Source organism: Odocoileus virginianus, chromosome 23 (genome assembly GCF_023699985.2).
Source record: "Odocoileus virginianus isolate 20LAN1187 ecotype Illinois chromosome 23, Ovbor_1.2, whole genome shotgun sequence".
NCBI lineage: Eukaryota > Metazoa > Chordata > Mammalia > Artiodactyla > Cervidae > Odocoileus > Odocoileus virginianus.
The window spans coordinates 10,607,341-10,629,658 of NC_069696.1; the positions used below are offsets into that span (position 1 = coordinate 10,607,341).

At 52.8% G+C, this 22,318-nt stretch overlaps 1 protein-coding gene across 4 annotated transcripts in view; it reads right to left on the reverse strand.

Moving 5' to 3' along the window:
* The window catches only part of TTLL1 (TTL family tubulin polyglutamylase complex subunit L1), a 35,694-nt gene extending 15,879 nt beyond the window's left edge, over positions 1-19,815 (reverse strand). Inside the window, exons 1-5 of one of the 4 annotated variants that reach the window (XM_020876953.2) lie at positions 19,651-19,815; positions 10,627-10,743; positions 3,392-3,600; positions 1,783-1,963; positions 345-479 (exon numbers count right to left, since the gene is read on the reverse strand). In XM_020876953.2, the coding sequence (XP_020732612.2) occupies positions 345-479; positions 1,783-1,963; positions 3,392-3,600; positions 10,627-10,739 (638 nt within the window). In that variant the 5' untranslated portion in view covers positions 10,740-10,743; positions 19,651-19,815. Of the gene's footprint in view, positions 1-344; positions 480-1,782; positions 1,964-3,391; positions 3,601-10,626; positions 10,744-14,612; positions 14,686-15,789; positions 15,863-19,650 lie in introns of those variants that run through there. The other 3 variants (XM_070453463.1, XM_070453462.1, XM_070453464.1) reach the window with 3 other exon arrangements.
* Between the last annotated feature and the right edge of the window lie 2,503 nt (positions 19,816-22,318).

Here is a 22,318-nt window from a genome sequence, read left to right on the forward strand (position 1 = left end):
CTGTGTATGTTTGCAAGGTTAAGAGTTGCTTCTTATTTTCAAGATTCACATCACTGTCAAAGCCACCGTCTTACTCAACACGGACCCTGTGCCAGGTACTGCAAGCTCAGGGAGCTTGGCCAACGACTAACCTACCCACCTCTGCAAGGGTCCTGAGGGGCAGGAGGTGTCATGTCAGATTGGTCTCTTTTTTTGGCCACACCTCGTGGCTTGCAGGATCTTAATCCCCGACTAGGGATCGAACCCAGGTCCCCTGCAGTGGAAGCACTGAGTCCTAACCAGGGCATTGCCAGGGAATTCCCAAAGCACAGTTTTAAGGATGGAAGCAAACCCCCAGCTCTTACATGTAGCAGCGCAGTGGGCGATACGTAGACACCAGAACGTACAGGCGCAGGTCGAACTTCCTGCCGCCGATTAGTAATGGGTTGTTAATGTACAGAGAGATCACGTAGGCTTCCTTGGTGGACTGAGTCATGAACCTGGGTGCGGCAGAGAAGGCTGAGCTTAAATGCAAACATCAGAGAGAACAGACCTGAGGTTGCAAAGGGGGAGAGGGGATCAAGGAGAGATGGCTGGGGAGTCTGGCCATCAGCAGTGGCATTAATATTATATACAGAATGGATAAACAAGGTCCTACTGTAGTGCACAGGAACTATATTCAATATCCTGTGATAAACCATCACGGAAAATAATACGAAAAAGAATATATATATATATATAACTGAATCACTTTGCTGAACAGCAGAAATTAACACAACATTATAAATCAGCCTTTCCTCAATAAAATAAATTTTAAAAGACCAGAGATCTATGGCTGATTCATGTCAATGTATGGCAAAAACCACTACAATACTGTAAAGTAATTAGCCTCCAACTAATAAAAATAAATGGAAAAAAAAAGAAACTAAAATTTTCTAAACTCGGAAAAAAAAAATAAAATAAAGACCAGAGATCTTTAGTTGGCTGGTGACAAGCTTGCTGCCATTCATCAGGTGACAGGCTGGGTCGTGGGGAGAAAACAGGGGCTGGGGGGGTGGGGGCAGTATCGATAGAGGAACCCCTGGAGGCTGGCATCATGCGGTCAGACCAATGCAGGACACAAGGCGATGTCCCAGCCATTCCTGGGAAATCCTGACATCGCCCACCCCTAAAGGACGGCACCCATGGTCCAGGCATTTCCCAGCAGTGAAGAACCTCACAAAGGCAAGGAGTGAGGCTCAGACTAAATCTCCGGAGGTCCTCTGCTCCAAGGAGCCCCCAGCCCAGGGAGGAGGCCTGACCTGACTGCACCCAGGTCTTCTCTTACCCTGGCCACACACACTGCCCGGTGCTCGGGTCCATCTCCGACTCACCCCCAGGAGGCTGGTGCCACTGTGTCCCCAGTTTACCCAGACGAAATCCCCGAGAGTCTGTACAACAAGACTGACTCGGGCGGTGAGTGTCCGACGGGTGCAAGCCCAGGCACCAGGGGCTAAGGACACGCTTTGCCACCTCGGAAGTGCCAGGACTGGGACAGGGCTCCCCCCAGCTTTCAGAACAAAGAGCAGCTGGCAAGGCTGCCTGCTCCTGTGACCTTCCCCTGGCTCACACACCTCTCTCCAGGTGATGCTACTGTGGCCACAGGGCCTTGCTATGCCGCCAGGTGTTCACCTGCACAACTGCTTCACACCTGGGAAAGCAAGCCCCCCGCCCCCCATCCTCGCCCAGCCCACCAGCCCCTGGCCAAAAGCCTGATGACATGAGACAGCGGCTGCAAAGCGCACGGGACGCCTGTCTACTTACGAAGATGTTTTGCTGTCCCGGGACCACTTCTTGATCTGTGAGAGCTTGTTGATCAGGAAGATGCCCTTTCCCTGGGCTTTGCCACAGGGTTTCATAATCCAGGTGCTCGAGGGGCTTTTCCGGAACTCCTCCACGAACAGGTTGTAGTCAGCGGGCAGCATGTAGGTGACGGGGACAAAGTCTGAGGATACGGGAGAGGGGACAGCGGTGTCAGCCCAACAGGGGCCACGGGGAGAAAAACACCGCCACTGCCTTTCCAGGGCCTGTGTCGTTACCTCGCGCCCCCTGCCCAGCATCTGATGGAGCAAGGGTTTCTGCTGTTCAATCCATGCGAGACAGGTACGCCTTGTTTTATTGCGCTTCACAGATAACGTGGTTTTTTTTTTTTTTTACAAAATGAAGGTTTGTGGCGACCCGGCATGGAGCAAGTCTGCTGGCACTATTTTTTCCAACAGCATTGGCTTACTTTGTGTTTCTCTGTCGCATTTTGGTAATTCTCACAGTATTTCCAACTTTTTCATTATTATGTTTGCTATTATGTTTGGTGAACTATGCCAAGCAATCTTGATGTTACTGGGTGGGCTGAGACTTACGGAAAAACCCAAGGGATCTTTCTGGCCAAGTCAATGCTACTGCAAAAAAAATGACAACTCACTGAAGGTTCAGAAGATGGTTAGCATTTCTAAGTAATAAAGTATCTTTAAATGAAGGTGTGTGCATTGTTTTTTTAAGACATAATGATATTGCACACTTGACAAGAGTACAGTTTAGCACAATAATAACTTTTACATGGATAACTTTTACATGCAGTGGGAAACCAAAAAAATTCATGTAACTTGCTTTATAGCAACATTTGCTTCATTTACTTTTTATAATTTTGTTCTTTTTATTTATTTTTGGTGGCACTGCATGGCTTGCGGGATTTTAGTTCCCTGACCAGGGATTGAACCCAGGCCCCTGGCAGTGGAAGCATGGAGTCCTAACCACTGGACCGCCAGGGAATTCCCACTGTGGTATTTGCTTTATTGTGGTGGCCTCGAACTGAACCCACCGTCTCTCCGAGGTCTGCCTGTAATGAGTTCTCTTTTAGATGTGTGCCAGTTACTTTATAAATCTGTATCATTTAATCCCTACAGCAACTTCTGAGCTCGGCACAGGTTGCTATTATTCCCACTTATCAGATAAGGAAACTGAGGCCCAGAGAAGTCACATACCATTTTCCCCAAGTGTGCAAAGGGATTCTGAAGCTTTCCAACAGCCCAGCTTTTCTCCCAGGATGCTGCATGGACACACAGCTCTCTCCAGGCATTCCCAGATAGAGGATTTATCCTTCCCAGCAGTCTGCAGCCCATGGAGTGGCCCCCACCCTCCTGAGCACATTTCCAAGGCACTGACACAAACTCAAGATTCCAAAGCTGAAGCCCTCCCTGCCCCCTGCCCTGCTCCTCCGTATCCTGTAAACACTTGGAAAGAAAGAGGTGCCCACAACTTGCACAAACACATTCATCCCTCAAAACCAACAGCTGCCAGCCCCTTGCCGTGTGCCGACGGGGAAAAAAACACCACAGCTATTTATTTAAAAGGTGAGGCCAGCAGAAAGGACACGAACCCAGGTAGAGGTACTTTCCGCTTTCGTCCTTCTCCGCCAGTGGGCTCCCTTCCTTCTCCAGCTCCTTCCTGTATCTCTTGATGTTCTTCACCATCAGGTCCTTCCGCGTCAGCTCATAGTGGTTCGGGAAATGGTTGACTATTTGATCATCTGAGAGCCGGTAGCCAGTTTCGACACTAAAGACATTGCGGATGGTCTGCACGCTCATCCTGAAAGAGAAGAGAAGCAGGGACGTGCGGGACGAAAGCTCAGGGTGTGTGGAAGGAAGACTCATTAAGGTCCAGGAACCCTCGACCAGGAAGCATGTTCCTCAGAGCTCACCTGTCCCCACCCTGCACCTGAGCCCAGAGGGATCCAGCCCACGGCAGCAGGATGCATGTCTGTGACTGTATCTGAACAGTCTGGGGCAGGGGCTGTTCTGATTCTGTGCCCTGACTGCCTGCACTCTCTGGCACAGAGTAGATGCTCAATAAATGCTTCTCAGATAATGATAACATTAATTACTGATGTCATACTAATGAAAGGCAGACCCTTTCTGACTATGAAGTCAAGAAATTGACTTAATATCTGCACCCCAAGTCAGGAAGGACAGGGACCCCTTAAAACCAAAGCCCCAGGGACTTCCCTAGCGGTTGTCAGGGAAGTCAAAATGGAAGTAGTCTTGTTCAGGCTTCAGAAGCCGGAGAGCAGGCCTCCGAATGACTCCTCACCCTGCCTGAACTACACGCCTGGCTGCAAGCACATCAACTGCTACCAGCAAGTCAAGCGGCACTTTGGATAAGAGAGGGAGTGGACCTTGGATCTTCTCTTGAGCCCCTGGAGGCCTGGCCAGCCCTCTGGGGTCAGGAAAATTCTGTCTCACAAGGTGAGAGAAATAGGATTGTGAAAGTTAAAGTAAAACCAGAGCTGCATATCCGCAGTTTACACAAACCATTGATAATATCAGCCTCCAAAACTGCAATCTGAAGTCTCACCCATGGGGTGGGCACGCCACACGGGACCTTTTCCCAACTGACACTCCAGATACTGAGGGATGTGCCGTGCTGGTCAAGTCTGGATGTTGGTTGGCCCAATTTGGTGATGCACATGCTGTTACTTTCCTCTTCTGTTTCTATTTTTCTTCTTTTAATGATTACATATTGAAATTAAGTCAAGTAATTCTCTATTAAATGTTGAAATTGTTTGTGTATAACAAGTGTTTCTTTTGTTAATGAATCCTTCAAACCTAAAACTGGCCAGGGATCCCCCCTGCATTGGGAATGTGGAATCTTAGTCACTGGGCCCCCAAGAACTCCTTTTTATGTTATATGATATCCTATTTTACACTGTTACCACAATGAGAAAGAAAAAAAAAAAAGCAGCAGTAATTCCTGAATACCATCAAATGTTATTCAGGGTTCAAATCTCCCCAACAGTCTGATAAATACTTTTCACAGCTTTTGCAAATAAGAAGCCAGGCCTTCTCATTAGTTGCTCTCTCACATGTTTATAAATCCATACATTCTCCCCCACCTTCCTTAATTTTTTTTCTAGGCAATTTATTTGCTGAAGACACTGGATGCTGGCCTGCAGGGGCTCTCCCAGCGTCCTTGTTTACCATGCTCCCCGGGGCCCTGCACTTCCTATGAACGGGGGTCAGGCTGAGAGGACTGATGAGCCGCAGGCGGATGGGAGGCGGAGCCGTGTACTGGGCAGTGCGTGCTCCCACTGGCCGGCACATCCAGCCTGGAGTCTTTCCCCTCAGGATGCCAGTGACTAATCCGCAGCTCCACCCAAGAGAAACACAATGTGACCCACACGGCTGAGTCACACGGGGAATTTTCTAGTGGGCACATTAAAGCAAAAGTTAAAGAGGCACGAATAATTTTAATCTGACTCATTGGAAAAGACCCTGATGCTGAGAAAGTTTGAGGGCAGGAGGAAGAGAAGGGGACGGATAGACGGTAACATGGGTGGATGGCATCACCGGCTCAATGGACACGAGCTGGGGCAAACTCTGGGAGACCGTGAAGAACAGGGAAGCCTGGCGTGCTGCAGTCCGTGGGGTTGCAAAGAGTCGGACACAACTCAGCGACCGAACAACAAACAACAGTCCAACATCTTATCATTTCAACATATAATCAACATAGAAATTAGTGGTGAGGAATTTCACATTCGATTGTCCGTGCTAGAACCGGGAGCGCACACCACACTCAGGCACACACATCTCTGAATCAGCCACACGCACGTGCCCGGTCGCCCTGTGGTCAGAGGCTTCCGTCCTGCACAGACGTAGATCCTTGTTTCGTGAGGGGTTACAAAATGGTGAAAATTCTCCTTTGTCATTCCCCCTTCATTTACCTGCAGGAATGTTTCTGTGAGGAGAAACTTTCCTTCATGGACAATTCAGACAGCCCGTAAAGGGTTTCTCTAGGGAAGACTGACTGACTTTTTTTCCTGCATCAGTTTTCCAAATGGTGAGCTGGCTCCCTCACCCGCCCCCCAACAAGGACGTGTGACGAGCTGTGTTCTGGGCCCCTATCACTGCAGAACAAACGACCCAACATTCGCTACCTAAGATAACCACCATGGTATGCTATCTCCAGGTTCTGTGAGGTCAAGAATTTGGGCAGGGCGTGGCTGAGCGCTCTGCCCCACGCGGCACTGAGGTCAGTCAGGGGGATTCAGCCAGCTGGTCTGGGGGCCCGAGCAGGCTTCGTCCACAGCTGGCACCTTGCATGCGGGGGCTTCTCCTGCCCAACAGGACGGGCAGGATGCAGCAGCTCGTGGCTCCGGCTGGGGCTTCCCACACAGGAAGCAGAGCTGCTGGTTTCTTAAGGTCTGGGCCCCGACACAGAACACACTGACCATATCCCACTGGTCAAAGCAGTCACAGAACCCACCCAAGCTCAGGAGAAGGGGACAAGACCCTTCCCCACCTCCAGAGGGAAGCAGTATCAAAAACATGGCTATTTGTAGACAGGGAGAGGCTACACAGCACGTCTTGTGAGATCTCAGTTCCCTGGCCAAGGACTGAACCTGGGCCACGGTAGTGAAAAACGCCGAGCCCTAACTACTAGGCCACCAGGGAGCTCCCCACTGTGGCCATTTCAAATGTGTCACAAATTATGTGGGTGGTAAGGAATCTGCCTGCCACTGGGGGAGATGCGAGAGACACAGGTTTGATCTCTGGGTTGGGAAGATCCCCTGGAGAAGGAAATGGCAACCGACTCCAGTATTCTTGCCTGCAGAATCCCATGGACAGAGGAGCCTGGCGGGCTACAGTCCATAGGGCTGCAAAGAGTCAGATATGACTGAGCAGCAGGCGTGGTGTTTGGTTTCAGTTCTTTTGGGGGGAATGTTTATGAACTCACAGACTCAAACACGCATCATGAATTTCAATCTCTTTCAGTTATTCTTACTGAAGCTCTAGTTCTCCTTATTTTGGGCAGAAGGAACTCTCTAAGTTGCCTTCTGAGTCTTACTAACATGAACCTAGTAGTCCTCAACCACGTCTTTGCTTTCCCATAAGACAAGCTATTCCGAGCTCACCTTGTACAAGTCTTCCTGAGGCCCAGTGACAGACACTTCTGCAAGGAGCAAAGGAAACATTCACCTACTGTGTAGCCTGACTGCTAAAGAGTCCCAGGGCTCCACCCTTCTTGTTCCATATTCTATGTCACTTTGTAGCAAGTCCCCTCAGGAGGTAAAATAACTTTCCCCTTGAATTTGGGCTGACCCAATGCAGTTCCTTGGGCTTCCCTGATAGCTCAGTTGGTAAAGAATCCACCTGCAATGCAGGAGACCCTGGTTCGATTCCTGGGTTGGGAAGATCTGCTGGAGAAGGGATAGTCTCCCCACTCCAGTATTCTTGGGCTTCCCTTGTGGCTCAGCTGGTAGAGAATCTGCTTGCAATGTGGGAGACCTGGGTTCGACCCCTGGGTTGGGAAGAGCCTCTGGAGAAGGGAACGGCTACCCACTCCAGTATTCTGGCCTGGAGAATTCCATGGACTGTATGTATAGTCCATGGGGTCGCAAAGAGTCAGACACGACTGAGCGAGTTTCACTTCACTTCGATGCAGTTCTTGGCCAAAAAGAACGGCAGAAGTGATGGCGTGCCATTTCTGTGACTAGCCCTTAATGGCCTTGAGAGCTGCCATCTCTCTCTTGAGCCCCTGACACCCACAAGCCCAGACTAGCTGGCTGGAGGGATATGGGATTTTTGTGGAGAGGAGCCCCTGGTATCCTGGCTAAGGGCATTCTAGACCAGCCAGGCCCCGGATGACCCGCCAGGTGACAGTGGATGCTGAGTGAGCCCAGGCAGGCTCAGTGAAGCAGACCAGACCAAGAGAATCACTCCACCAAACCGACAAACTCATGTGCAACAAAAACTGGTCATTTCAAACCCCTAAGTTTTGTTTTTTAATATTTACTTATTTGGCTGCGCTGGGTCTTAGCTGTGACATGCATGACCTTCCAACATTCGTTGCGGCATTTGGGATAGTCAGTTGAGGCATGTGGAATCTAGTTCTCTGACCAGGGATTGAACTTGGGCCCTTGCATTGGGAGTGTGGAGTCTCAGCCACTGGACCTCCAGGGATGTCCCCAGGCCCCTAGGTTTTATGGTGCTTGCTACTGGCTGTCATGGCATGTCTGGCATGTCATCCATGTCTGGCAATGGATAACCCAAACACTCCCTCCAGCCCAGTCACTGTTTACCTGTTTCACACTCCGTCTACTTCCTGCCCACGTGTAAGCTGTTTTTGCACAGTTGTTGTCAGGATACAAATACAATTTCATAATATGTTTTCCTTCACATTTATTGTTATTCAGTTTCCCAAACTGCTTTACGACCATCGCAATTATTTTAATGGCTGCACCTTAATCTGCTTGGTTACTGTATTGACCTTTCCCCGACCGGTTAATGTTTAGCTGTTTTCAGTAATTTTCCCCAACCAATTTTTAAGAGCTGACCAGGACATTTAGTGCTTAAAGCGGGAGCTCTCAAGATCTCCAAATATCCAACTCCTGCCAAACTGGTTAGCCCTTTCCTCCTCTCACTCTTTGGTTCAGGAGAGCTCCCTATGTCATCCTCAGCCTGGATGGGAGGGGAGTCTGGGGGAGATCGGGTACATGTATATGTATGGCTGAGGCCCTTCGCTGTCCCTCTGAAACTATCACAGCATTGCTAACGGGCTACATTCTGATATAAAGTAAAGTTTTTTAAAAAATAAAAGCGATCCTAAACCCTTCTTGATGTGAAGAAGGCATCACTGAACTCCTCCTCACCCCCCACCCTGGCAGGAGAAGCCTGAAGAACATGCTGAGCTCCGCTGGGTACACGGCACCAGGCAGCGGACACAAGACTAAACGCTGTCCGCGCTAAACGCTGTCGTGCTCGGCCTTCCTTGCAGAGCTCCCGTGAAACAGGGTTCTGGATAAATGACGTCACTTTACCTCGGAGAGGTGAACCATATGCAGATGCTGACCCACTTCACAAATGCCCTCCCTGCCTGCCGGCCCCGCCCCTGCAGGGGGAAATTAGCTTTAAAGAGCAGCTGACTTCAGTGTTGTCAGGAGCACATCTCATGTCATCCCTCCGCCCACCGCCGGAGCTGGGGGCTGGGGGCCGCCCGCTGTGCCTGGGGCCCGCCAGGCTCCAGGGAGGCTGAGAGAAGCCAGGCCGGGTCCTCACTTTGCAGGGCTTGGCGGGGATACCGACAGAGGGGACAGGCGGGGAAATCACAGACTCGGCGTGTGCGGCCACCTGAGCAGGGCAGCCCGCGAGGGCCTGCGGGGCAGAGCTGGCTTCTAGGGCACACGTGCTGGCGCGTAAGGGACGGCGCAGCACGTGCCGGTGGGGCTCCCGCCCTGTGCCAGCACCGCCTTATGCTTCGTGCTCCCTGAAACCTCGAACAACCGAACCTGGGAAGACAGGTCAAGGCCTCCGCGAACAGTGGGGTGAAGGCGCCGGGCTGAAGCCACGCATGGCTCGGGCTCCAGGGTCTGGACGTCTAATCCCCGGGTGTGCCGTCTCTGGAGGGTGGGCTGAGGAGGGGCAGAAAGCATGGCGTGTAGAGAAGTGCAAAGGAAAGAGTGTTCTCAGGGGATCAGTGGGGAGAACGTGCAGCCTGCTGCACTGGAGGTGGGGTGGAGAAGGGAAGGGGCTGGAAAGACGCCGAGGACCATTTCTCAGGGCAGCGGCAGGGAGAGCGAGTCTTCGGTGGTGGCAGCGGAGAGTCAGGGTGGAAAGGCCCCTGCAGACCCTGACGGGCTCCCCCATCGACCCCCTGCCCCCTAAAGCCTCACTCCCACCCTGTGCACCAAGGAGCAGCTGAGGGTCGGGGAAGCCTTCTGGTGAGTAACCTGCCAAGGGTGTGGAGGCTGTCCCGAGGGAGGGAGCAGCCCAGGCCTGGATCAAGCGGGACAGGGGAGCTCACCCTGAGGAAGTGGGAGGTGAGGCGGGGAGAGGAGTCCAGGAAGACTCCTGGGCCAGGCACCAACTGGGACACGGTGCCGAAACGCCACCTTTCTAGCCTAACTGGCCTTTCCGGGGTTTCTCAATCAGCCCGGCCAGCACCCTGCTGGCCTAATGACGGAGTGAAAGGCAGCAGGGAGCCCTCCCACAGTCCTCCCCACCTCCCACACCACCCCACAGTCCTCCCCACCCCCCAAGTCATGCCAGAGCTCTCCCCGCAGTCCTCCCCACCCCCCCACCACCCCACAATCCTTCCCACTGCCCATGCCACCCCACAGCCCGCCCCACCCCCCACGCCACCCCACAGTCCTCCCCGCGGTCCTCCCCACCCCCCACATCACCCCACAGCCCTCCCCACCCCCCACACCACCCCACAGTCCTCCCCACCCCCCACGCCACCCCACAGTCCTCCCCACCCCCCACGCCACCCCACAGGATGCTAACTTCCCCGAGAGAACCCCAAGGTCCAGGCGACAGGGCTCCACTGTGAGCAGCACCGGCCCAGGGGCGGCGGCTCCTCTTTCTCACCCAGATGCGCACCGTGCAACCACACTCCCTGGGCTGAGACGCCCCCGGGGCTCGGGACAGCCACGTCACTCAAGCACGCGCTGCCCCCCGGCCGCCGGCTCGTGCGGGGCGCAGAGGGCCTGGGACGAGGGCGCGCAGCGGAGGCAGCACCCGGCGCGGCGGGCCTTCGCGGAACACTGTCCCCGGACACGCCGCCATCACACTCGTGAACGGGCTCGCACGACAACAGAATCCCGACTTCTATACTCACCAGTAGAAATTCCAGTCCTCGTTTTCTGTCACTTGGACCCATCCTCTCTTCTCAAAGTTATTTATCAGCACCGACTTCTCGATGTCAGTGACCCACTTCACTTTTCCTGCCATAATCCTGGAAGACAGTGCCTCATGAGAGCCATGAACGCCGACGCCTCACCTCCGCTCGCCAAAGGAGTCCTCTGCGCGCGGTGAACAGACCGCCCCAGCCCGAGCTCCGTCTCCCCCGAGCTCCCCCGAGCTCCCCGACAGAGGCTCTCAGCCGGGGCGACGTCCCGCCCCCAACACGCCCCTGGGGGACCCCGCCACATCTGAAGGCATCTCGCTCGGGGGTCAGGGGAGGCTCTGGCAGCTCCTCAGCAGAGACCAGCGACGCTGCTAGACACCCCCCTCCACCCGACGTACAGGACGCCCCCCACCCCCCACAACAACCCTCCAGTCCCAAATTCCAGCCGTGCTGAGCCCGAGAGTCTGGTCAAATGGGAAATAGAGGCTACTCACACGTTGACCTGTGTGTAGCTGTGACAGGCGCCACGAGGGGAAGTGCCTGGGCCGCGGGAGCTGGGTCGGCGGGTGGGAGGGTATCCTGGGCAGGGCACCCTGGAGCTGACTCTGATGGGCAGAGATGGGAGTACCTGCTCTAATCCGGGGAGCCCCCGCATACTTTCCCTGCTGCCTGCCTGCCCTACACCGGTGCACTCCTTCACGGTGGGTGATCGACCACATTGCTCCTGTTTAATAACCAACGCGACTCCCACTGCACCTAAAGTAGGCAGCGCCCTGTTCCTCTCCTGCTTTGCCAGGTGCGCCTCGCGCCACCGTCTCGCTCGCCCACTGTTCTGGCTACACCGGGCTCCCACCTACCTCGGGGCCTGGGCACGTGCCCTGCCCGCAGCACTCCGGCCTCCCTCTGCCCAGCTGAGTTACTGCCCACTCGTCGTCTGCAGGCAGTAGAGTGTCACTTCTCGCAGACCCTCTCTGACTCTCCAGACCAGCTGCCTGGCCCCTCGGCACCTGCAGTTCTGTCCCTGCTCGGGGAGGCAGGAGTTGCCTCTTTTCCGTCCCCGCTTGGTGCCCAGGGCCTGGCATGTGCCTGGCACACGGCAGACGATCACATCAGGGAGAACGAGCGACCATGGTCCCAGGCCTGGCGGTGCCACCGTGGGACTCTGAGCAAGTTAGGGGACCTTTCTGCCCCTAGTCCCGCCTCTGAATTTGTGGTTTTCAAGCTGCTCAAGCAGCCCAGGGTTCCAGGCTCCCCCTAGCTCCCACCAGACCAAGGCTGCCTCGTTACACTCCTGAGGACAGGAGGGGAAGGGGTCTCCCAGCCCAGGCTCGAAGCCCTGGGGCCCTATGAACATCGAGGGCATTTTATGAAGGAGGCATATCCCCCTTGTCATGGCTTCATGTTTGGAGCAACGTCACCAGGCAGAAAAAAGCATGGGATGTGGAGGTGAGGACTCAGGTATGCGCTGCCTGGGAGAGGAAAAGAGAAGGCAGTCTCTGAGAGCATCCCCCAGGTGGGGCTCGGGGTGCTTCTACCCAGGGCCGCCCACACCCTCCTGGGGGTGCCCAGCAAGGCGGGACTGCGGGCAAGCTCAGCCTGTGCAGCTCGAGGTCCAGCTCCACCGCTCGCTTGCTGTGTGACGCTGGGCAAGTTACTTGACCTCTCTGAACTTGCTTCCTCATCTGCGAAATGGGGGTGATGATAGTACTGACCCGCGTCGTAGATGAAAGTAAGAAGCAAACGAGTGAACATGTGTAAAGCACTGATTAGGGTGCCTGGCACGTAAGGAATCATGGTCGTCATCCCTGTTTACGGATGAGGAAGCCACGGCTCTTAAGAGCCGGTGTGAGAAAGGACCAAACGGCGTGATGGTGGCTTCAGCGAAGCTCAGCGTGACCCTACTCTAACTTCGCTGCTTCTTCCACAGCCCATCACCCCTTCCCTCTGTGAATGCGGCTTCCTCAGGACGAGGCCAGCGCCCACAAGGTCAAAGTGAGGGGTAAACGGAACCGTTCTCTGCAAACGCTAAGTGTCACATAACTGCCACGTGAGGATGCTACCCTATCAGTCACGGTCTGCGTGAAGGTCAGCAGCCACTGCCTCGAGGTGATGCCGGAAGCTCTGTGAGTCCCCCACCTGCCGGCAGCTGAGTCTGCACCTGAGCAAACCCCACCCGCCCGGCCCCCCTTGCAGTGTCGAGGCCAACTGGGGGACCAAAGGTGTGTGGCAAGCTTGCGTGGGACAAGTCTATGGGCACCATTTTTCCAACAGTGTCTGCTCACTTTCTGTCTCTGCATCACTGTATTCTTATCATATTTCAAACGTCTTCATTATTACCTTTTACTTATTTATTTTGATCATACCGTGAAGCATGTGGCATCTTAGTTCCCTGACCGGGTATAGAACCTATGCCCCCTGCACAGGAAGTGCAGAGTCTTAACTCTTAACTGCCAAGGAAGTGTCTCGTTATTATCTGTTTGCTACAGTGATCTGTGATCTTTGGTGTTACTAGCATGACTCCCTGAAGGCTCAGGTGATGGTTAAAATTTTTTAGCAATAAAGTGAAAGTCGCTCAGTTGTGTCCGACTCTTTGCGACCCCGTGGACTATATAGTCCACAGAATTCTCCAGGCCAGAATACTGGAGTGGGTAGCCGTTCCCTTCTTCAGGGGATCTTCCCAACCCAGGTCTCCCGCATTGCAGGCAGATGCTTTACCAGCTGAACCACCAGAGAAGCCCAAGGATACTGGAGTGGGTAGTCTATCCCTTGTCAAAAGGCCCGGGAATCAAACCAGGGTCTCCTGCATTGCAGGTGGATTCTTTATCAGCTGAGTTACCAGGGAAGCCTTTTAGCAATAAAGTATTTTTAAATTAGGGCCTCCCTGGTGCCTCAGTGGTAAAGAATCTGCCTGCAATGCAGGACACCTGGGTTCAATCCCTGGGTTGGGAAGATCCCCTGGAGGAGGCCACACAACCCGCTCCAGCATTTTTACCTACAGAATCCCATGGACAGAGGCGTCTGGCAGCTGCAGTCCACACGGCTGCAGAGTCAGACACGACTGAAGCTGCCAAGCAGCAGCAGCAGGAGCACCGTTTCATTCCGGCCATGTACACTGCTTTAGACAGCAGCTAATGCCCGGCACAGTCTGCAGCATGGTATAAAGTTAACTTGGAGACCCTGGGGAAACCAAAACAGTCGTGTGACTTGCTTTCTTGCAATATTAACTTCACTGGGGTGGTCTGGGCCGGAATCTGCAGTATCTCTGAGGCCAGCCTGTAATCTGACTTCACCCTGAACAGCCCTGCCTCCTTGAGGGATCCTGGTCCGACTCTGCCCCCTAGAGTCCGACTGCAGACACAGGATTTGGGTGAGAACCAACCCGGCAGCCAGGCAAGGCCCACACCACACCCCATGCCCTGCACTTCAAACATCAGCCTTCCTGGGTGACCTCACCCCCGTCATGGACATCCACCTGGAGATGCCCCGGAAGTAAGAGCAGAAACATAACACAATAACACGGGCAGTGCTTTAGAGCCACATTGTGCTCCAGTCACAAAATAGGCAGAAGATGATCCAGGGGCACGACCCCAAACCCAGGAAGCCGGATGGAGCAAACATTCCCATCCTCACTTGAGTACTGCACTGTACTGTTAGTTGCTCCGTCATGTCCGACTCTTTAAGATCCCATGGACCGTAGCCCGCCAGGTTCCTCTGTCCATGGGGACTCTCCAGGCAAGAATACTGGAGTGGGTTGCCATTCCCTTCTCCAGGGGATCTCCCCCACCCAGGGATCGAACCCAGGTCTCCTTCATTGCAGGCAGGCTCTTTACCATCTGAGCTACAGGGAAGCCCCATCCTCACTTTACAGCAGGAAGTGGAGCCTCCCAAGGAGGGGCGGTTTCCTCCCGGCCCCCTGCCCCTTCCACTGGCCGCGTGGACAGGCGGTCACCAAGGGAAGCATCTCACACCTGACCCACCATAGGTATTTATGGAGCCAACAGGAACGTCCGATTTCTCTTCAGTCTCCCTGACTCTTGCCTCGGGTTCTTACCTAAAATAAAATGAATACACAAACGACTGGCACAAAAACGGACATGTGGATCAACGGAATAGAACTGAGAGCCCAGAAATAAACACACATGACCTACAGTCAATTAATCTTTGACAAAGGAGGCAAGAATGTATGACGGTGAAAAGACAGTCTCTTCAGCAAGTGGTGCTGGGAAAGTTGGCCAGTTATGTGTAAACCAACAGAGTTAGAACACACTCTCACACCATCCACAAAAATAAACTCAAAACGCCGTAAAGACTTAAATGCAAGACACGACACCATAAAACCCCTAGAAGAGAACGCAGGCAAAACATTTTGACATAAACAGTACCGATGTTTCCTTAGGTCAGTCTCCCAGGGAAATCGAAATAAATGCAAGAATAAACAAATGGGACCTAATCACGTTATAAACTTTCATACAGCAGAGGAAATCATAAACAAAATGAAAAGACAACCTACGGGCTGGGAGAAAATAACTGCAAATCATGTGACTAACAAGGGCTTCATTTCCAGCCAAATAAATAAGTGTTCTCAAAAAAACATGAGGTCATTCAGGTCAGCCTTAATACAACGACAGATACTCTTACGAGATGGAAAGCTGGAAACAGAAACACACGGGGCAGAGAACACCCCGTGAAGACAAGGGGACAGAGAGATATAGAGGGAACACGGCTGTGGGAAGATGGAGGCATAGATTATAGAGTTATGCCTCCACGATGCCTGGGGCTCCCAGAAACTGGATGCCTCGAGGACCCCCTCCCCTGGAATCTTTCAAGAGAGTGCACCTCCGCCAACCCCCCGATTCCAGGCTCCTGCCTCATGGAGCCGCCTAGTTTGTGGCACTTGGACACTGCAGCCCTAGGAAACCAACATGAGACACCACCATTGTAAACACTAGGGGGAAAAGAAGACACTCACGCACATGAGGAGCGGCACATACACGAATTTTGGAAACAGCATGGTGTAAGGTGCTGAGCAGAAAGACAGTCATTTATGGTTAAGAAAGGAAAGAAAGAAGGCCACCTCTCCTTTAAAAGAACCCCTTTTCAGAAACACACCACATTGACGTGGAATCCACCACTGAGAGCTGATGCAAAAGGTACCTCGAGAAGAGCGAGGAGAGGCCCTCCACACCCGAGGCTCAGAGACCTGGTTCACTCCCGCATGAAATCATCCAAGCCACAGATCCTGGCAAGTCCTCGGGGCCTCAGCCTTCCTGGTGAAACAAATGGAAAAAGAAAGTGACAGCCCCTTGGCAGCACTGCGGGGATTACCGCAAGGTCAGGCGGGCGTGGCCCTGGCACACGGCGGGTTCTCCAAACAGTCAACTGGGCTTGAATCGAGTGCATCAGGCGGAAAGAGCTTCCCCGTGAAGCTGCCCCTGATTCGGCCCTGCACGCTCCCGCCGCTGGGCTCCGGAGACCAGCCCGTCTCGCGCAGGAAGTGATGACATGTCTCTGTCATCACTGAAACAACAGCCACCACTCACGAAGCACCAGGATGCGCCAGGCTCCGGGCTGGGCAGTCTGCGCAGATCCTTGTCTACTGGGCACACCGTTACAGCTCACCTGACACCCGGAGGCAGGGACTGTCCCCACTTATAGCCGGGAGAGTGGGGCTTGGAGAGTAAGAGGGAACGCACACGGCCTCCCTCCCACATGGGATGTCAACCCTCAGTTTACATGCAGCCCCTTGTCAGGCTCCTGCAGGGCATCAGGTGGGTCCCCCAGCACCCAGCCAGGGCCAGGCACAGTGGGCTCAGGAATCAGGGCCAGGCTCAGGAATCGTCTTAGAACAAAGGAGCCATCAGTTCAGTCCCCACCGTACAAAAGCCAGACTCCTCTCCAACCCTGAGATATCCTTTTCCTTAGAAAAGTAAATAAATACCTGATGTCAGATTGTTTTCCTGTGACTTCCTCCTAAAATCGGGAAAAAAAAAAAAAAAACCCAAGCGGGATTAATGGTATTGAGTAATGAACTTAACATATCACCTCTCTACTGGGTCATATGAACTGATGCCTCAGACTCGTAAACCACGAGGTCGGCTACTTTCAAAACTGAGCACCATAAACCCCTCACCAGGAAAAGCAGAGACTGAGGGGCTGGCCCTCGTGCTGATCACAGCTCAAAGTCAGAGCGGGCTGTCACCACCTGAGGTACCCCGAATCCAGAATCCACCTCCGAACCCAGAGCTGCTGGTTATTTAAGGGGCCCACTCCTGGGGCAAGTGGGCAGGATGTGCTCAAGCTTGAGAACTGGTTTCCCCAGGGACATCCCTGGGCGTCCGGGCCACCAAGAGTCTAGTTTCTCATCTGTCTAGTTTCACTCGGCATTGACAGCCACTCTGCATCAGACGGGTGACAGCATAGAGCTGCCTGGGACCAGGTGCTCCTGGACAGTCCTGATCCAGGGGAGGCAAGAAATGCATTTAGGGACTTGTCCGGCAGTCCAGTGGTTAAGACTCCACACTGCCAGTGCAGGAGGCATGGCCTGATCCTTGGTCAGGAAACTAAGATCCCACAGGCCACGAGGTATGGCCAAAAAAAAAAAAAAAAAGTGTGTTCAAAGTGCTTTAAGAGCCCAACAAAATTCAACTGCAGTCCTGGGGAGAAAGTGACCATCATCCAAAGAATAGCAAGGAGAGATAAAAAAAAAAAAAAAAAAAAAAGAAAGTGACCATCAGTCCAGGCCAGCGGCAATCATGCACACGCTATGCAAAAGATTGCATCTTCAGAGACCTCCCCAGCGTCCCCACAATCAAGGACACCCACAGCAGGCCCCGATGATGAGCTGCCTTGGTCACACTGTCACCCCACTGCAGCCGTCCTCCACCCAGAAGCAGACCGGTCTTTTTACACACACCAAGCAAACCTTCTCACTCTGCTCACGAGCCTGCAGCAGCTGCCGGCTGCCGTCCACCTGCAGCCCCCCATGCCTCTCAGGTCTTGTCCCCCAGCGTCCTTCTGCCTGCCTGCCCTCTCCAGGCCCCAGCCTTTTTCTCGTCCCCCAAATCCGGCCCTTTCCCAAAGGCCAACTCCTCACAGCAGCCTTCCCAAGCCCATCTCAGTCCTTCCCATTTACCGCATTGTCACTTCTCCGTGGCGATAGCGGTGTACACAACTGTTTAATCCGGTGCCGACTCAAAGCACTGTCCGTGAGCCAGTAGCATCAGCATCACGACCTGGTGCTTTGTTAGAAACACAAATCCTCCATCCCAACCCTATGTACACGCAGTAGGGTAACGCATTCAGATCTCTGGGAGTGGGCCCCAGGAAGCTGTGTTTTAAGTTCTCAGGGCATTCTTATGCATGCTCAAGTTTGAAAAGACCTGGTCTAGTTCACGTATTTGGTCCCTTGGTGACCACCTGTCTTCAATACACATGTGTCACCTTGGGAGCAGGAATGCTGCTCCATCTTATCTCTGCTGAACCCCCAGCACCCAGAACAGCGTCTGGTAACAGCAGGCTGTCAGTCAGGATTTGATGACCTAACAAAAAAAGATGTGAGGGACTTCCCTGGTGGGCCAGTGGCTAAGACTCCGTGCTCCCAATGCAGGGGGCCCAGGTTCTATCTCTGGTCAGAGAACCAGATCACATATGCCACAACTAAAGATGCCCCGAATGCCACAATGAAGACTGAAGATCCCACATGCTGCAATAAGACCCCACACGGCCAAAAAAAAAAAAAAAAAAGACACGAATTCCCGCCACACACAAACAAGTGCCAAGCAATGAAGCAGGTAAGCAGCCTAGCCCTACAGGGGCCACCAGTCTCGCAGCGGAGACACCCAGGACATGGTCATCTTCTACAGATTTATCCGGGCGAGAAGTAGGAGGCCGGGAAGGAGTTCTGCTGATTTCCGCTGAGCGGTGGAACATCTCAGGGAATCTCTGTGCCCAGGAAGCCCAGGAGGACAGAACTCTGCCAAGCGGCCTCTGCCTCCTGGAGTTACGGCTCTTCCCAGACAAAAAGCCAGAACAACCTCTCAGGAGAAACAACAAGCTGCGGGCAGAACCCACATTTGTGGGAGTCATTTCACTCTTCCAGCGATCGACCATGGACTTACTCTCTGCCCTGCCCTCATCCCACTCTCCCAGTCAGTCTTATCACTATCAGTTTCAATAAAGTCCCAGTTCAGCCAGGATTCCAGGACATGTGCATCCCTTTTTAGCTTGTCTTTTTTGAAAAGGAAAAAAAAAAAAAGCCACCTAGAAATAAAACGATACAAACGCTGACTTCACGAGGGCGCAGGGCATCCCGTCGCAGTGGTGTCGCCTTGTCAGTCTCCTCCTTCCCACTGCTCCTAGCACGTGTTTACTGGCGCCCGTAACTCCTGAGTGCAGGGCAGGGCCAATATTTTCTGTACCGCCACAAACCAGCCCCCAAGTACGCTTCTGAATATTCCCTGAATATTCCCTGACCAAAGAACCGCTCTGCAAACCCCAAACAGCTTACAACCATAAGATACTTTTAGTTCCAGAATGAATCCCCCTATGCCTCGGCTACTGTAAGGGGGTACGTCTACTCCAATCCATCTACAGATGGGAAAACAGGGAGAGGAAAGAGGGGAAACGCCGACGTTCAGACCCCCAGAGAGAGGCGAGCGGAGCGGGGGGAAATTCATCTCCTGTCTCCCGTCCAGAGCGCTAGCCACAGGTACAATGCTTCCTGCAAGATGCCAACAGAAACAACACAGGTTGCAAATGAATGAAAAAGCCCAGGCACATAAAACTCTGGAATAACCGATAAGAGGAATGGAATTACAAGGATCGAAAGGCACAAGTCATAGGAACTCGGAGGAGGAAAAGGAGCACAGTGGTCAGCGCGGGCTTGCCCCCGGGGATAGCGAGTCCGGCCAGCAGCATCTAAACCGCGGAGATCAGCGCCCACGCATGCGCACTCGCCCACCCAGCGCGGCCACACCCTCGGTCCCGGAGGCGGCGGCACCGGCGGCGAGGCCTCACCTGTGGGCGCAGAGCGCTGAGAAGCGCCCAGGAGCGCGGAGCACGGCGGCCCCGCGCCGCGGCCCGGCCCCGCCTCCAGTCTGACTCGACGATCTCTGGAGGACTCGGCCCGTGTACCCGGCGCGGACCGGCCCTCCGCCCGCCGCGCTCTACTTCCGGGGCGGCGCCCTGGCAACCGGAGACGCGGCGTTGCCGGCGCCGCGACTGCTTCCGGGGTTAGACTGTCCCCAATCTGCAGCTGCGCCTCCGACCTGCATAGCCCGCTACGCCCGGGGGCTGATGTAAAACTCAACATCCAGAAAACTCAGATCATGGCATCCGGTCCCATCACTTCATGGCAAACAGATGGGGAAACATTGGAAACAGTGACAGACTTTATTTTGGGGGGGTTCCAAAATCACTGCAGATGGTGACTGCAGCCATGAAATTAAAAGACGCTTGCTTCTTGGAAGAAAAGCTATGACCAACCTAGACAGCATATTAAAAAAAAGCAGAGACATTACTTTGCCGACAAAAGTCCGTCTAGTCAAGGCTGTGGTTTTTCCAGTAGTCATGTATGAATGTGAGGGTTGGACTGTAAAGAAAGAAGAGCGCCAAAGAATCGATGCTTTTGAACTGTGTTGTTGGAGAAGACTCTTGAGAGTCCCTTGTACTGCAAGGAGATCAACCCAGTCAATCCTAAAGGAAATCAGTCCTGAATATACATTGGAAGGACTGATGCTGAAGCTGAAACTCCAGTACTCTGGTCGTCTAATGTGAAGAACCGACTCCTTGGAAAAGACCCTGATGCTGGGAAAGACTGAAGGAAGGAGGAGAAGGGGATGACAGGGGATGAGATGGTTTGATGACATCACCGACCCAATGGACATGAGTTTGAGTAAGCTCTGGGAATTGGCTATGGACAGGGAGGCCTGGCGTGCTTCAGTCCATGGGGTTGCAAAGAGTCGGACATGATTGAGTGACTGAACTCACTGACTGACGTCCTGCGAGGAACCACCCAGGCCACCACCCCCAGGGGTCTCGCAACCTTCGGGGCCCAGAAATGAGATTGCCATGGATCGGGGCTTGGGATCAAGCCTGATAGCGGCAGGTAGAGCAGTATGATGCCTGGGGCCCTGGGCTCTAGTCCCTCTCTTCATCTCCTCTGTTGCTCAGCTTTAGTATATGTAAAACTAGGACTGTTCATAGCACCAACTATGTCGGGTTTGTCATCAGGATAACATCCAAGTTGCACTCAGCAAGTAGTAAGTGGCCTACTCAAAGGTCACCTCATTTAGGAAGTGTTCCTTGAGCGTGGGACAGATATAGTTCCTCAAACTAGATTTTTAAAACTCCTGTTCTGTTCAGTTCAGTTCAGTCACTCAGTCGTGTCCTACTCTTTGCGACCCCATGGACTGCAGCATGCCAGGCTTCCCTGACCATCACCAACTCCTGGAGCTTGCTCAAACTCATGTCCATTGAGCCAGTGATGCTATCCAACCATCTTATCCTCTGTCATCCCCTTCTCCTCCCACTTTCAGTCTTTCCCAGCATCAGGGTCTTTTCCATTGAGTCAGTTCTTTGCATCAGGTGGCCAAAGGATTGGAGTTTCAGCTTCAGCTTCAGTCCTTCCAATGAATATTCAGGACTGAATATACTCAATCCTTTAGGATTGACTGGGTTGATCTCCTTGCAGTCCAAGGGACTCTCAAGGGTCTTTTCCAACACCACAGTTCAAAGGTATCAATTCTTCAGCACTCGGGTTTCTTTATGGTCCAACTCTCACATTCATACATAATTACTGGAAAAACTGTAGTTTTGACTAGATGGACCTTTGTTGGCAAAGTAATGTCTCTGCTTTTTAATATGCTGTCTAGGTTGGTCATAGCTTTTCTTCCAAGAAGCAAGCGTCTTTCAATTTCATGGCTGCAGTCACCATCTGCAGTGATTTTGGAGCCTAAAAGTAAAGTCTGTCACTGTTTCCATTGTTTCCCCATCTATTTACCGTGAAGTGGTGGGACCAGATGCCATGATCTTAGTTTTTTGAATGATGACTGTTAAGCCAGCTTTTTCACTCTCCTCTTTCACTCTCATCAAGAGGCTCTTTAGTTGCTGTTCACTTTCTGCCATAGGGTGGTGTCATCTGCATACCTGAGGTTATTGATATTTCTCCCAGAAATCTTGATTCCAGCTTGTGCTTCATCCAGCCCGGCATTTTGCATGATGTATTCTGCATGTAAGTTAAATAAGCAAGGGGACAGTATAAGCCTTGACATACTCCTTTCCCAATTTGGAAACAGTCTGTTGTTCCATGTCCAGTTCTAACTGTTGCTTCTTGACCTGCAGATTTTGCAGGAGACAGGTAAGGTGGTCTGGTATTCCCATCTGTGGTATTCCCATTTTTGAAGAATTTTCCAGTTTGTTGTGATCCACACAAAGGGTTTGGCATAGTCAATAAAGCAGAAGTAGATATTTTTCTGGAACTCTCTTGCTGTTTTGATGGTCCAGTGGATATTGGCAATTTGATCTCTGGTTCCTCTGCCTTTGCTAAATCCAGCTTGAACATCTGGAAGTTCATGGTTCACATACTGTTGAAGCCTGGCTTGGAGAATTTTGAGCATTACTTTGCTAGCATGTGAGATGAGTGCAATTATGCGGTAGTTTGACCATTCTTTGGCATTGCCTCTCT